General features: G+C 35.5%; 1 protein-coding gene across 3 annotated transcripts; it reads left to right on the top strand.

Annotated features, from left to right (window-relative positions):
• The first annotated feature begins 9,004 nt into the window (after nucleotides 1-9,004).
• Nucleotides 9,005-16,335, top strand: LOC149502789 (uncharacterized). Of its 3 annotated transcripts, XM_089728076.1 has the most exons (6): nucleotides 9,005-9,234; nucleotides 9,342-11,329; nucleotides 11,435-11,815; nucleotides 12,527-12,811; nucleotides 13,640-13,813; nucleotides 15,560-16,335. In XM_089728076.1, exons 3-6 carry the CDS (start codon nucleotides 11,488-11,490, stop codon nucleotides 15,778-15,780), a joined length of 1,008 nt encoding a protein of 335 aa, XP_089584202.1. In that variant the 5' UTR covers nucleotides 9,005-9,234; nucleotides 9,342-11,329; nucleotides 11,435-11,487; the 3' UTR covers nucleotides 15,781-16,335. The 3 variants fall into 3 exon arrangements, with proteins under 3 accessions (XP_089584202.1, XP_089584204.1, XP_089584203.1); XM_089728078.1 differs by having other exon boundaries at nucleotides 9,005-9,514; XM_089728077.1 differs by having other exon boundaries at nucleotides 9,005-9,517.
• Nucleotides 16,336-16,405: the final 70 nt, after the last annotated feature.

Here is a 16,405-nt window from a genome sequence, read left to right as displayed (position 1 = left end):
CATCCGTAAATAAAAATTTTCTATGACCTCCCTTTGCGTACCGTTTCAGTAGTTGTTTCGATTTTACCACCCTATTCTCTTTTAAATTATCAGTTAAGAAATGATCAGTACTTCTCTTATAGGCTGCAAGTCCTAAGTCATCTTTTAAAATACGCGACATGGTTCTAGATACTATCTTCATCTCCCGAGATAAAATCTTTTGCTTTCGGACAGGATTTCTTCGAATTTTTTCCCTTACTGCTTTGACCACCTTTTTCGTAAGAACACTACATGGACGGCCAGATCTTTTTCTATCACAAACAGAGGAGGTCTCATTGCACTTATTAATAGCCCGGTACGCAAACATTCACTAATACCAAGCGTATGGAGAGTTTTAAAAATTGCATTTGGCTCCATACCTACTTTGTGTAATGCAATCACAGCGATTCGGTTCTCTGTATCACCTCACTCCATTTTAATATCGCAAAATATTGTACAATATATTGGCGCCAAAATGAGAAAACTCAATGAGCAATCATATAAAAATGACAGATTCCAAATTTAAATGTAATATTTTGTTTATTTTTCATTGTAACAGTATTTATGACCAGACTAAGTATATAAATCAAAGTTCAACTTCAATTAACTTTTATGCTATCGAGAACGCTAAAAAACTCGCACTAAGCATACTGCTTCACTTGAAACATTTGCATCGCTTCCCAAAACGTGCGTTACACAGCATAGAGATTTAAAGTTCGTCTAATGGTCTCTACTTATTTTAACGTAAATTTAATTAGCCATCAAGGAAAGTATTAAAAATATACTAACACGGGACTCGGTGAATGTCTTAAAAAAGGGACTTTACAGAGTAAGTGAATAGATAAAAATATACTTAACCTTAAAAATTAAAATAGAAAAAAAAACATAATATAAGAATTGGAAATGTCTGTTTCCCGTGAGATGAACTGAATGGCTGTTGAGACCAGGAAGAAAGGTTTAACTTATATCTAACTATCAATAAAGCGCAGACTTGCAATCCTCAGTTTTGCATAGTGCATTTTTATGCGCAAAAAAGGTATGTAGAAGTGCCATGTTGAAAACATGGAATATCCGAGAAATACTATGTAAAGTAAAAGTTCTTTATTCGTATATGTTTCGTAAATATTCCGCGAATATGGAAAAGCGCGTTTACAAAGGATATTCGGTTGGATGCCTGCATATTGGAATACTTTTGTATCAATTTGTATATCGATAAGTCGTCGTGGCCTAAAGGAAAAACTTCGTGCAAGCATTCGTGTTGAAGCGAATGCACCGGTGTTCGAATCCCAGGCGGGTACCAATTTTTCTAATGCAATACGTACTAAAATGTTCACGATTGACTTCCACGGTGAAGGAATAACATCGTGTAATAAAAATCTAACCCGCAAAATTATAATTTGCGTAATTACTGTTGGTAGGACCACTTGTGAGTTCGCGTGGTTAGGTACCACCACCCGCCTATTTCTGCCGTGAAGCAGTAATGCGTTTCGGTTTGAAGGGTGGGGCAGCCGTTGTAACTACACTGAGACTTTAGAAACTTATATCTCAAGATGGGTGGCGCATTTACGTTGTAGATGTCTATGGGCTCCAATAACCACTTAACACCAGGTGGGCTGTGAGCTCGTCCACCCAACTAAGCATTAAAAAAAAAGATTGCGAATCGCATTTGAATCCGCGAATGAAGGAAGCGCGAATACGGAGCTTTTACTGTATGTAAATTTCAATTTCATACTAAGTTCATAGTCTGAGGAAAATAAATATTTTTTTTATAATTTCAGGAACTCGTATAACATATAGCTACACTAGATTCGGTACACCTAGTTTAGGAATAGGACTATACAAGTTTGTGATGCATTCATCGTCCGATGCAAAAGTTCGATGGCGATGCAACAAACACCGGATTCTAAACTGTAAAGCACGATTATTAACATACAACAACATTGTTATTAAATCTATTGGACAACATAACCATTAGCGATCATATTCATAATAATATACTTATCGAAGGTAAAAACCAACATTAGTCAAACGCCGTTTATGCCTATCGAATGTTCGATAAAACTGTTTACAATGTTCTTAGTCATAATGAACTATCGAAGTTTTATAAGTTTGACAAAGCTTGGCAAAGTTTGATAAATTTAAAGTTTTATCGCATTATCACCGACCTCTGGAATCTGTTTCAGAGTTCAAGTTAATCGGACATCTTGAAGCTTGTGAAAATTGCGCAGAGCAATTTCCTTAGATAGGTACAGATGTACTAAATAAGATGATTAATAAAAAATCATACTTAATTTAAATATGGGTACCTAGATTTGTTAACAATTACAAATGTAATCTTAAGTTTCATTGTAATTATTACATTATTGAATTAAAAGTTTACCTGATTTACATAGTATATTATTATGGCGCTGTGCCATGTGTTATTTTACGTGCTATATTGGAAGAGAGTCTGACTATAGGCGTTGACAGTACGCGTCTGCATCTGGTATTGTTGGTGACGAATATCATAGACAAAACCCATTGAGTTTCTCGTCGGATCTCATTAGTGGGTCGCGATCCGGTGGTAGGTTCAGTAAAGCAATGTTCTTGTTGGAGCTAGTGTTAGCATTCCCACCCAGGTTGAGCATCGCGAGCTCACCTACTAAACTGTGCGTAACTGGAATATATGGTTACCGGTGATTAACTAGGGAAAATATTGTCGAATTTCCATTAGTAAGCTCCTCCGGTCCGATTTTGTATGGAATGGAAATGGAATGGTACATTATTAAAAGTCATTAAACCATGGTTTCGATGCGCACAAAAGTAAATCTCGCACGCTCGAGTTCCTTTTTAAACAACTTTGCATTTCAGTCATCTTAGTTTCAAATTACAGACATTGCAAAACTCCCTTAGGTACTCGTGGGATAATCGTCTAGTTTGCCAACACAATATTGTCCCAGAAAGTTCTTCGTGAAGTAATAGAATGTCAAATACAATAATTAGTAAGCCAAATGATTTAAGAATAATGAAATCAAGTCGGTTGTGACAGTCTACATAGTCGGTACCATGGTTCTAGTTATATCTGCTATGAAACAATAATGCGTTCTAGTTTGCTGGCTAGGATAGCTGTAATTCTAAATCAAAAGACAAATCCACGAACATCTTTAAAAGCCGACAGTGTTATTCAAACTACGGTTTTTGAAGACTTCAGGATCTATTTAACTACCGCTTAGGCGTTATGGTCATCTAAAAAGTAATCTGACCTCTCTGAAATCAACGTGCAAATTGCAACATCAGCAGTAAAGACCAGTGTGCTTAGTGCGAGTTTTTTAACTTCTCAACCGCGTTAAAGTTAACTCAAAGTTGTATGGAGCTGGAACAGCTTCCCTTCGTCTCCAATTTACATTAGCCAGCAAGATGGAGAGATCAGGTCCGAGCACCTGGACATGAGACTGTGTGCCACCGACTGACATAAATAAATAAATAATAACTAAATAAATATAAATATTTACTAACAATCACGCCACGTTAACTGGTCCCGTGATAAGTTCGTAAAGAACTTGTGTTACAGGTACCAGATAACGGAAATAAATGTAAGATTTTTATTATACACATACATACATATATTTAATATACATCCATAACCCTGGAAAATACATTTATATTTATCATACAAATATCTTCCCTTGGCGGGATTCGACCCCCTTGTGTAGTGACCATGTCACTTACCACTACACCAGACGGCCGTTGATAAATGACTACAAATCACAAAAAAAGTCACAAGCGGGCGCATTGCGATGCTCAGCAATTAGCGATCGATTGAAGCAGGAGGAGGAGTAGGAACCAACAAGTGTGTTAACTTAAATGCCATATTGCAAAATTGGTTATTGATATTACACCTTTCAACTAGTCCAGGTTCCACTGTCTCAAACTATGACTAGAACTAGGCTGTAAGATCATATTGACCTTAGGCAATCAACGATGGAACACTGACAGCTAATCGCAGAAATGCTTTTAATCTATTTGACGATTAGCGAATATCTGACAAAATATACTATAGTATTTAATTTTAATGTACCGTATCAACGTAACATAAAATCTAACGATAATGAATAAGTATATTTTTCAATATTTTCAGGTACGCGGGTAGTATATAGCCACACTAGATTCGGTAAACCTAGCATAGAAATAGGACAATACAGATTCGTGATGCATTCAAGATCCGAAGCGAAAGTACGATGGCAGTGCAACAAACAACGGCTACTGAACTGCAAGGCAAGATTAATAACCTTCAACAATGTCATCGTTAAATCTGTCGGACAACATAATCATTAATATACAACAATGTAACACAAACGCGTTAACAAATAATATTGATCTGTTAATTTCTGATGTAAACTTTAGTTTTACTTGTAATTCGTTGAATTAAAATTTTTACATAATGTCTTTGGTCTATTATTATGACAGTTCTTTGTCATACTTCTGCTGCGCTGGCGCTATGACCCCGAAGTGGGTTTTGGTCTCCGACAATAAAACACCTTCCCAGTCCGACATTTGCAGTTCACGTAAATTTCCTTCTACAGCGTCAGACCAGCGGTACTTGGGCCTCCCTACGGGGCGGCGTCCCTCCGGTACAACCGCGTACACCCGTTTCACAGCCCGATCCTGCTCCACTACATGACCGAGCCTCCGTGCCTTATCTCCCCCAGAATATTTGGCTCACCAAAAAGCCTCTCCACATCCTTGTTTTTCCGGACGTGCCAAGAACCGTCATGACTTATTAAAAATTCTTCACGTTCTGCACCTGGCAGTGGCTGACAGATTCCCACCAACTAGCCGGCATGTTCGTTTGGTATTATTTGGAATAAAAACATGGTATATTTAAAAGTGATTCATCTGGTCTACGGAAAACGCAAGAGAGTTTTGCAGGGCCTTGAGGAACGACAATCGTTGTTGATGTTCCAAGTCTTCCTATCATTAAATAAATCAGTGTTAATTTAGGTGGGAGTGCTCGATATCCAGACCTACGGTGAGACGGTCAGCTCATGAAATGAGTGACATTCATGTTTTTATTTATTTCTTATATGGCTGGACAGCACACCTGGTGTTAAGTGGTTACTAGAGCCCATTGACATCTACAACGTAAATGCGCCACCCACCTTGAGATATAAGTTCCAAGGTCTCAAGTATAGTTGCCCCACCCTTCAAACCGAAACGCATTACTGCTTCACGGCAGAAATAGGCAGGGTGGTTGTACCTACCCGCGCGGACTCACAAGAGGTCCTAGCGCCAGTAATTACGTAAATTATAATTTTGCTGGTTGGGTTGGGTTGCGTCTGCAGTAACTAGCTGCACAACTATTCAATATGTGACAATTTTCATGTACATAGATCAATTAAGCATATACACCAGCAACCTTCTTCTTCTTCGAAGGTCTAATAACGAGTACAAAATTTTCAACGACAATTGGTAAATAAAGCACGCACTCAAAAAAATGTAGTTCTTAAATCTTACTGATAAGCTTATAATTAAAATGTTTAAACGTCGAGAAAAAAGGTTGTTTATTTGGATGGAGCCTCTGGGTCTACAGAGGATTCTCTTTGTACGGACTACGTATGTTCCACGAGGAGTACTCTGAGGAAGTGTTTGAGATAATAAGCTCATCGCTTTTTTAGTATTGCACGTCCCACCAGCGGAGTGGATTTCGTCCATACTATCTGAAATTATCATCAACAGTGCGTTTCTAGAGTTGTTTTTGCCACGTACTTTTCAGTTCTGGATTGAACTCCCCTCCACGGCGGTTCCAGCCCTCTTCAAACGAGGCTTGTGGAGAGCACTTAGCGGTAGGCAGCAATTTGGCTGTACCTCTGTCATTGACGTCTATAACCACTTACCATAAAAAAATCTTGTGTTGTTAATTTAACCTTTGATTGGAAATACAGTTCGAGAAAACGGATTTCCTAGAGGGGAATGTTTTGATGCCCTTTGGACTGTGACAACAGGAAAACAATCAATCCAAACTCGTACAGGAAAATACATCATATTATATAGGATAAACATACAAACGAATGTCCTTAACCTAATTTTTTAATTAGTTGTAAAAAAAATGAAGTCTACATAATAAGGTTTTTATCGAGTACAGACTATTAGTCTACGTCACAGATAAAAATACAAAAAAATGTCTAAATTCTTTACGAGACAATCGTAAAACCATGTTTATTAACAGATAAGTTATGTATTTTCGCAATTTAGAATCATAGACATGACCAAAAGAGCTCCTAAGATCTTAACGTGTACTTTAGCGTTTGTTTATACCATTACCATACCAGGTTATATCATTTGCGAGGTTAATAATTTAGTTTTCGTCTTAAGGTATGTACATTAACAAATATATGACGTCGAATAATTTACACAAAACAGCCAAAACAACTGACGACTACTTCGTGTTAATTGTGGACAGTTGGCAATTATCCAAATACTTTTGCTTAATAGAGATTTGTTGAAATATGTATAGATAAGGTCGTGCCCAGACATAAAGTGTAAGTGACGTTGGTCAAGCTATTTCAATTACATTGACATAAGGTAGTGTGGTTCTTCAATACGTAATCCATGATTACTTCTTGAGCAGAAATAGATACGACAGTGGCATATTTAATTCGATCAATACTCTGTGTTAGAAAGATATAGAAATACTACACATAGACATTAGTTAAAATGTGAAAGCGTAACAAACCAATAATCTTATATTTAGCCTTACCACATTAGTAAAAGTCTGGATTCAGCAAAAAACTAGTCTTAACGTGAACAACGTAACGTTTTAGTTTGAACTCTCAGCAGTTTTAAGTCTTCAATTGCTGATTTGCATTTTTGTTACAAACCTATTACAGGATGTACCTACTCTATAGCCGTTTGCGTTGTGTAAGCTGCCAGATCGACTTACAAAGACCCGTTGAACGCAAGAATTTAAATCTAAACAAAATAATGGTCAGTGTGAACCCAAATAAATATTTTTATATATTTTTTAATACAATTATTTAAATGCTGTTCGTTACAACAACTAAATTTTAATTATAACTGGAGACGATAGACTGAATGAATGACGATATGAGAGAGAGAGGAGTGAGTGTTGAAATGACGGCTGATAGAAGAGAATGGAAAAGAAAAATTAGCTGGGCCGACCCCACCTAGTGGGACAGGGTGTATGGGATTCCCATACAAGCAATTCGTACTTCTTTAATTAGAAACCCTGTTGAAAATTACGTAGTCAAATAAAAAAAACGTCCTTGAACCGTTGCTGGCGCGAACGAGAAAAGTAAGTAAGCAAAATAAAATTTTACTGAGTGTATTTACACGAACTATCTGTCTCATAGTTTACAGCTATTTTTGATTTTACATGATGATTTTGATAATTTACGAAATCTTAACTCAGTCAGGGACGTCTTAAACTAGGCTGGGGCCCTTGGGCACGCAAGAATTTGAGGCCCTTTTGGAAAGTAAAAAAAAGCGAATTATAATAACATTTATTTTACTGAGTATGATTTTATCATAGGTAATCAAATACAGTATGATATAATAATATTATTTATATTAGAATGCTGCTGGTTTTTTGGTTACGATTACGTTAATAGTTTCTTTCGGGATTTCTGTTGAGCAAAATATTCCATTATATCTTTAAAGTCAATTTTTTGAAGGATTATCACTTTCTATGCCCATAATTGACAAATTACTCAGCCGTTCTTGTAACATTGTTGTTCGCAATTCATTTTTTATTCTCTTAAGCTGCGAAAATGACCGCTCTCGACTACAATTGGTAACCAAATTGTCGGTTCTTCGGGGCCCCCTGAGAATGGGGGCCCTGGGCACGGGCCCCGTGTGCCCTTATGGTAAAGACGGTATTGAACTCAGTGATATATTCTGAATTGTCTACGCGCAATCCATATCAGAGCTATATCATCCAAGTTACCATTTATATTAAAGAAACACAGTTCAAGTTTCAACGCAACATGAATATTAGAACAACCCGCCTTTTGTATAAAGCAGAGCGTGTTCAGCGAATATCAGTGATAATAATAATATAGTGGCGTGATGTGTGACGTCACAGCCAACAACATTGTCCACGAAGTTTTTACCGCAGCCATTATAATTTGTAGTTTTGTAACGCCATCTGTTGGCATTAAGCTTGTGATGTAAATGACCTCGGAAGCATTCAGCACTAGGTGAGCTGAATACAAACTTGTCGATTTAAAAAAACACAAATCAAATTGGTGTTCTAATGAACACTGACAATTTTCGTTTTTAGGGTTTTATAGTAAAAAGGATTTAAAAATAAAAATTTAAACGACGTACTGTTTTTTTAATATTATTGTAAAATAATGTAGTGGTTTATGCGAACATCTGTCAGATGCATACTATTTATTTTTAACATAATTTCCTGCTTAATATCAGTGTATAAACAAATGAAGGAACAAACAATTGATACAAAAATACTCCAGAGTAATCTCCAATGAAACACGATTTCAAAAGTTTTAAGTTTGGCCAGGTATTATAGCGTAGTTGGTCTAAATATATATTGTTTTTATATCAAATTACCTACTTAATAAAGCACCTGAGACTTTTAAATAGTACGTATTGTTTCACGACGCGTCGCTACTAGAATCCTTAGTGCTGCCATCTTTAACTGTGTCTCAATCTCTTTCGGTAACTTCATCTTGTATAAAAAAAGCCCAAAAGGAATTAACAGAACAAGTCCTTTATAGCAAAAACATTTTAGATTTCTCAATACTTTATCAGGATAGGAATGATACGGTACCAAGAAAATCCAACTGCACCACAACAAATTTGCCAAGATAGTGCCGAATATTTGATAAAAGGGCAGAATAGTATAATAAAATTGTACATTTCTTTTATGCTTTCAATAATATTATATTAATTTGGTTACTTCAAATGTATTTCATTTTAAGAAAGGTATTTAAACTAAAATAATTACTATCAAGTTCCGTGTAACTTTACAGCACGCTTCGCGAATGCGATACATACCACGTGAACATCAAATGACATCAATTAATGTGACAGTTCTGTTGCGTCACCAATCAGATCAGTCAGATGCCTAGTGTTTTGTTATTTTTTACAATTTTGTTTATTTTCATTTATCTATCGCTGCCCAATTATAATTATAAATTTAAAATTAATTTAATGTTCATTTAAAAGTGGAATAAAAATTACATCGTGTGAAAACAAGTCTGCCTTAATAAACTTCTTGACGTTTGACAATTTGTTTTCATTTCTGATTGGTATTGTGTCGAATTTATTGTGTTAAAATATTATTTATTCTATTTAATTTGCAGGTGATGATCTAGTACAGTGTGTCCCCACGAGAAAAGGTCACCAAATTTTATACAAAGGATACACTTATGTTTTTAAAAGTAAATTGCAGTGTGGTGCTGAACAGTGGATTTGTAGTTTCCGTCAAAAAACTGGTTGTATATCAGTGATCAACATGCAACTTTACGGCGTTCAGGTGGTGAGAGACTTCCATAACCATAAAAAACCTATGTTCTCCGATTAAAACCTGATAATACATCTCAATCTTGGGTAGCAACAAAATAAAAACTGTTTTATATAGGTTATTTTCAAACTATTTGAATCATCATGTATCTAATAATAATAGTTAGAGACTGTTAGTAAAATAAAATTATTTATAGATAAATTGTCTTTTATGGGAGGGGTAAATGCACATATGTTTAAAAAGTAAATTCTATGAGCATTCAATGTCTTCGTACATTAAATTCATTGAATTTACATTTACAGCTCGATTATTACTATTTTTAGCACCATTATTTTTATTAGTAATGCATAGTTTTTAAATTAATTTTGAAATATTCATTTAAATAAATTATAAATCAGATGTCACTAAAAAAGGTAAAGCAATGTTTTTGTTATAAAACAGTAATTGAACTATGCATCTCTTAAAAATATTGAATAATAATAACGTCACTTTGCCCTTGTAAGTTTAAAATAACTGGAAGTATCAACAAATAACATAACTACACAATTTAAAGCTTTTACAACTTTCAGAGGACACTTTCAATGTCTAAGGTAAAATTCAAGACTTTTTTTGATAAAACCTGACCAGTAGTCTTCACTGGAATTTTACACAATATACCGATACCTACTCACACATATGAACACTATTTCTGACACATTTAGGAACATGTGGTCCACCAGTTTGGCTGTGAGATTTTCCATGCATGTATGCAATAAAAAAAATACCAATTTTCTAATTAGCGGTGCTAAATCTCAAAACGTCATAATTAGTCATATTAGTATTGAAAGCCTATTATCCACAAATCTGTCGCCTATAAGCACCTACAGAAAGTATTACAATAAAGCTCAGTTTATTATGCTCATTCAACCCAACCTGACTATAGCTTCTGCTCGTACTTAGTCTCTGGTGTCCCCAGTTTTTATTCTATTTATAATTTTTTTATTTTATTCTAGTAGTTAGCATAGATTCGAAACAATATTCAATATTTTTGTCTTAAAATGATGTCTAGGTTATTTTCAACAGTTCAAATTGAACTAAGAAGACAAATACCAAAAGGAAACAAAATAAGCAAGCTCACAGCGCAAAGTATTTGCTAAGGTGGCTTAACTGTTATAATCAATCTCATGTACCTGTATGTAGTTGAATTTTCTGTGTTTCTTAAAAACATGCGACTTATTGGAAAGAATTATATATAATGATACAAAGTAATTATAGTGATCAGAAATACAGTGAAATGTGTTAATAAAGGATTTTTAGTACTATTTTGTTCCTAGACTACGATGCCAGTATAGAATTTTTATTATGCATGTAAACAGTGAAATCATTTAATGTAATTACTGTGTAACATGATTTTAAATAAGTTTTTATTATTTACACACATAACTAATATTTTCTAAATCCACGAATTGATTCGTTGGTATTAAATTTTAAGGGACACAATTAGTAAAGTGTACTGATTCAATGATTTTGATTTAAACAAATAATTAAAATTTATTGTTTTTAAATCACCAATAAAATATCATAATTTTTTACATAACCTCTTCTGCCTGTAGTTATAGGTGTTTACTTATGTGATCATAAGATATGATTAATTAGACAAGAAAATTATAAAAATTTTTTTTAGAGTGTTTTCCATAGAATTAAATGGATATCTGATGGATTTATTGTTGTTTTATTTTTTTGAAAATAGAAATTTACCAATCCACGTATGGGTACGAAATCAAAGCCTCTGCAATATGTAATTATTATTACACTTTTCATTATCGCCTTATCAAATGTGAATGGCATGTAAGTAAATGTAGTAAAGTAAGTACTTAGTTACAAGCATTTTGTAGTATTAGGTTTTCAATCACTTATAGGATCATTAGATATTAATTTTTCAATCTTTTACAGAATCTCCGGCTTGGACTTCTATTTATTACATTAAGTTAGCTGACACTCAAGGTATGAAATGTACTCTCTGTGATTTCGTTTTGGAAGTTGATGGCAAGTCCTTGGAATTGCTTAATCACATGAAAGAATTTCATCAAGACATTTACAATTTACACAAAGCTAATCCTGAAGCAAATGTTGGATTTCGCATTGAATTTCTACAAGTTAGCGTTCTGAATGATGAGATTAATCCTAAAACAACTCCAATATTACTAGAAGAGGTATGTGAAACCAATGAACCACCAAAAGAAATTGAACTGCCAGTCATCAATGAGGATGATGTCATCAATACACAGTATGTCATTGACAAAAAGAAGAAAAAGAGAAAAAGTGAAAATTCAGGTGTGTAAAATTAATCTATTCTCAAATCAAGATCATTATTTGACCAGAGAACACGGTGCTAGTTTCAAAAATAATATTTTTTATATTTTTCCAAGAAAATGAGTAAGAAAAATGGCAACACATACTAGTGTAATAATAAAAAAAATTGTTTGGGTATGTGGACTAACAAGGTTGAGTTCGGATATAATATGCTTATCGTATTCCAATGGTGGTACTTACTCGTTTTGGGTCCTAATAATACCTACCATAAAGCTCTTTCTAATTTATTGAAATTATATATAGTTTGAAATGTACGGCTAATATTTTAGTTCTCACAAAAACAGCTTTATGCTTAGTGCGAGTTCATTAACTTCTCGATCGCGTAAAAGTTAACTTTAGTTGTATGGAGTCGGAACAGGGCCCTACGTTTGCCGCTAGAGGCGCTGTTCCCAGCGAAACTATAAAACTCGCACTATATCACAGTTCACACTGTCATTCAAAACTAATCTTAAGTGGTTTTTTATTAGCTGTTGGTATGTTGCAAACCCTAGCAGCTAAGTGTTCCATTCTGTCTTATTTCCGTTAAAACCAATTGTAACTACAATCATAAGATGAACACTTCACAGAAAGTGGATGGTATGATTGGATAATTTTAGCAATAAGAAAAAACAAATCCAAACCTCTTTAGTTATTTTGGTCGCCATAATTAACATTTCATTTTTGCAACTACAGAGGCACGTAAACGAAGCTGGGTGTGGAAGTATTTCGACAAACTCAGCAACATTATATTCCGTTGTAATCTATGCAACGTCGTTCTCTCAATAAAAGGATGCAATACCAACAACATGAATAGACACGTAAGAACTCGGCATCCACAAATATATAGAAAAGAGGTATCCAAAAGAGTGACCTGTGATAATGCGGACATAAGCTCTGATATTGACACGCCGTATGCCATAAAGACTGAAGAAATATATGCGAGTGATCATAAAGACGTTGATCTTGACGATGTGGCTGGTAAGTTTGTTTTTGCTCAAAACTCATAAAATTTACATTTTTATTTTTTTATTGCTTAAGTGGGTGGACGAGCTCACAGCCCACCTGGTGTTAAGTGATTACTGAAGCCCATAGACATCTACAACATAAATGCGCCTTATATCTCAAGGTAGGAGCACCTTGAGATATAAGTTCTAAGGTCTCATGTATAGTTACAACGGTTGCCCTGCCTTTCAAACCGAAATGCATTACTGCTTCACGACAGAAATGGGCAGGGTGGTGATACCTACCCGTGCGGACTCTACCACCAGTAAATCCAATCATTATCGAATATGATGCAACTATTTGAAATTTTCAATTGTCTTAAGGCCTATTTGTAAGTCTTAAATAGACTTCATGGTACCCCATCACTTGGTGCGTATCTTAAAAGGCGCCTAAGGGATTTATCGGATAATGGGCAGCAGCATTCGTGACAACAACAGCGTCCTGCTATCGCTAATTAGTATTCCCGTCATACTCGTACGAGTATTTGCCATAATTCTGCTGATTTCTGTTCCGAAACAATCAAAACTTCCGGGTTTAACGGCCTTTGTGCAATACAACTGATTCTTGGAACTCATAACTTAATTTGGCTCGTCAATAACCCCATATATAACAATAAAAACCCCTCCTGTGACAAAATTTACCGATTTATGAACCATTGCGACATTTATATGCTATAGCAATACGTATAATCCCGTCACAGCTCTAATACAGATTATGTTTTATTTTATTTTAACGGTCATTAGAATTTTCTAACCGCGCCACAATGAAGGTCTTATGCGGAAAATGTGTTATTCAATTTCTCAGAATCTCCAAGTCAAAAATTGCGTCGCAGTTGGATATGGTCATACTTCAGCCGCGTGACGTCAACCCAGGCGCAGTGCAAGCTCTGCAGCCGCCAGATCAGCCACGGCGGCAACGCTACCGGAAATATGAACAGACATCTCAAAATGATTCATAACAAGACAGCTGAGTATTCTGGTTAGTATTGTCTCGTGTAGGTATGCAATCTTTTTTTTCCCTCCAAGCTAGTAGCCTTTAGAGGCTATTTCAGCGTAACCTTAACTAGTAGGTGAGCTCACGGGTCTCGAACCTGGCGACGTTGCTAACACGAACCCTGGCAAGAACCGTGCTTCGCAGAATCTACCACTGGATCGGAAACGCGACCCACTGAGAAGATTCGGCGAGAAACTCAGTGGGCTATGTCTGTGGATTAATTTACTCGTCGAGCCCTTCGTCGCAAGCGACGGGTTCGACGAGAACCATGACCGGTGCTTGAGGTACGTAAAAGCACCGTTAGTGGATCGGGAGGATCCGAAATGACGGACAATAACAACCCTAAAATTAGCCATAAGGAATCTTCGTTAATTTTTATACATAAATAACGACTTAATATATTAACTTAATATATAACTAAAATCTAACAATTCCATTATGTCTAGTCGTAACGTATGATGTGTGCAACTTATCGTATATTGAAGCCACAAGTGACATGGCATAATGAGGTTGCGTTCAGTGGAGTTGGTGAAGTTTCCACAACATCTGTTGGGTCATCGGGTCTAATTGTGTGGGCATTAGCTTGGCCCCGGAGCAACCCTCTTTGGGAATATGCGTTCAGTGGGCAGGGGTGCTTTGATTTTTGGTTTGGTTATTGGTAGAATTTAGGAATCAAGTGGCGGAGGCCTGATTGATTACATTTAACTTTATTGGGTGTTGCTATTTTATGTTAATCTTTTTAAAATTAAGTCATCTTAATACTTAAAAGTAATGTGAGAATAATAATGAATTATTATGCATTAATTTTTATAAACATGTCTGTTAACGATGTGTTGCCATGTGCGGGATCGTTGCCGAATAGTTTGGGAATTTATCGATCGTTGATATACTAAGATAACTGTATAATTCAAGATACGCCTCCCGCTATTCGGTGTGGTGGTAGGATGTTCACTTTCGTTGACTCGCACACAAAGTCACACAAACAGACAAACGACCATATAAGTAAACTTTGGCTGCATAGTTTTGGGTCAAAGATAAATTACGTAAATATACGTATAATTTAACGTAAATAAAGGTTCATAAAATACGTTTATCTTAACCCAGAAAAATCATAGCGTAAACGCCACCACCCATCAACCTCGATTGTATAATGAAGGTTTATATTTCGAACCTCATCGCGTTAATGCTTCAGAGCGAAAGCAAACACATTGTGTTTATGTTAACACAATGTTTATTTTTTGAATGTGAAATGAAATAAAAAATCTTATCTTAACTGTATCGTTGCCGACATCTATAAAGTTAGCCGCTATGTATTGGCGAATAATAATACTATTTTTCATAATTGAGAGTAACTAACTGCTTTAAACACACAAAAACACTAAAGCTATTTCAGCAGATGGCGTTGTTAAGCCACCCGAAGCCAATGAGTGTTTGGTTTAAGGTTAGACCAAGAAAATGAATTGTTCATTTATATTATTTGTGTCTTTTTAAATCAAGTTTTCACTTCAAAATGCCTAAATGATCTTGGAAAATTTCGTAATCAATATGTAATTCGTATTTAAATATAATTTCTAAAAAATACAATTAAAAAAAAAAAAAAAGAAAACCGACCATAGCTCGGTCATCGTCTAGTAATATATTATAATACTAGCCGTACTCGCCCGCTTTGCTGGGCATTTAAAATTAACATTATTATTTATTAAATGCGAAACGTATTTATTGTTTTGACAGAAATCGAAAAGGGCAAAACGAAATGGATATGGAAAGTGTTTGAGGAGTGCGAAGACGATGCGTATTCTTGCAAAATCTGCCAGTTCAGATGCGAGAAGGGTGGCGACGAGATCTCGAACGTGACGTCTATACTGTCGCACCTGAAGGTGGTGCACGGCGTCGTCTCCGGAGACCAGATCATAACCGGTCCCGACTGCGAACGCGACGAAGACGAAGATTGAGCAAACGAGAAGTGGATCATCTTACACTGGTGGTAGGACCTCTTGTGAGTCCGCGCGGGTAGGTACCACCGCCCTGCCTATTTCTGCCGTGAAGCAGTAATGCGTTCCGGTTTGAAGGGTGGGGCAGCCGTTGTAACTATACTTGAGATCTTAGAACTTATATGTCAAGGTGGGTGGCGCATTTACGTTGTAGATGTCTATGGGCTCCGGTAACCACTTAACACCAGGTGGCCTGTGAGCTCGTCCACCCATCTAAGCAATAAAAAAAAAGAGTATATTTTTTTTATTATTATTAAAATTCGCATTGTCCAATGACTGTGCTGATTTTGCTTGATTAAAAGTGGCTTCTGAGAATTGTGTTTGAAACGTTTATTTTACGATATCATAAAAAAAATATCTTTGTTTTATTTTATTTAAAATAGTCGGTTTAGGTATATAATATATATTTTATTGGTAAATAAATATGTATAGCTAGGTACGTGCAGTAGTTAAACTAATAAATACTGGTGTAATTTTTTGTTATAGGTGTAGCAATAAATTTAAGATAAATCTGAATTTTGTTTCAGTTACCTGACTGTGTCTGTTATAGATATTTTTTATATTCAATGTAACCAACCAACGTTGT

This window comes from Bombyx mandarina, chromosome 06, assembly GCF_030267445.1.
Source record: "Bombyx mandarina strain Sakado chromosome 06, ASM3026744v2".
NCBI classification, from domain to species: domain Eukaryota; kingdom Metazoa; phylum Arthropoda; class Insecta; order Lepidoptera; family Bombycidae; genus Bombyx; species Bombyx mandarina.
This window is presented reverse-complemented; position numbering and strand designations above follow the sequence as displayed.

Bases quoted from the DNA above. Each gene is read 5' to 3' on its own strand.
- LOC149502789 (XM_089728076.1), top strand. From the start codon at position 11,488: ATGAAATGTACTCTCTGTGATTTCGTTTTGGAAGTTGATGGCAAGTCC. The intron at 11,816-12,526 runs GTGTGTAAAATT...TTGCAACTACAG, and splicing joins GAGAAAAAGTGAAAATTCAG to AGGCACGTAAACGAAGCTGG. The intron at 13,814-15,559 runs GTTAGTATTGTC...TTGTTTTGACAG, and splicing joins CAAGACAGCTGAGTATTCTG to AAATCGAAAAGGGCAAAACG.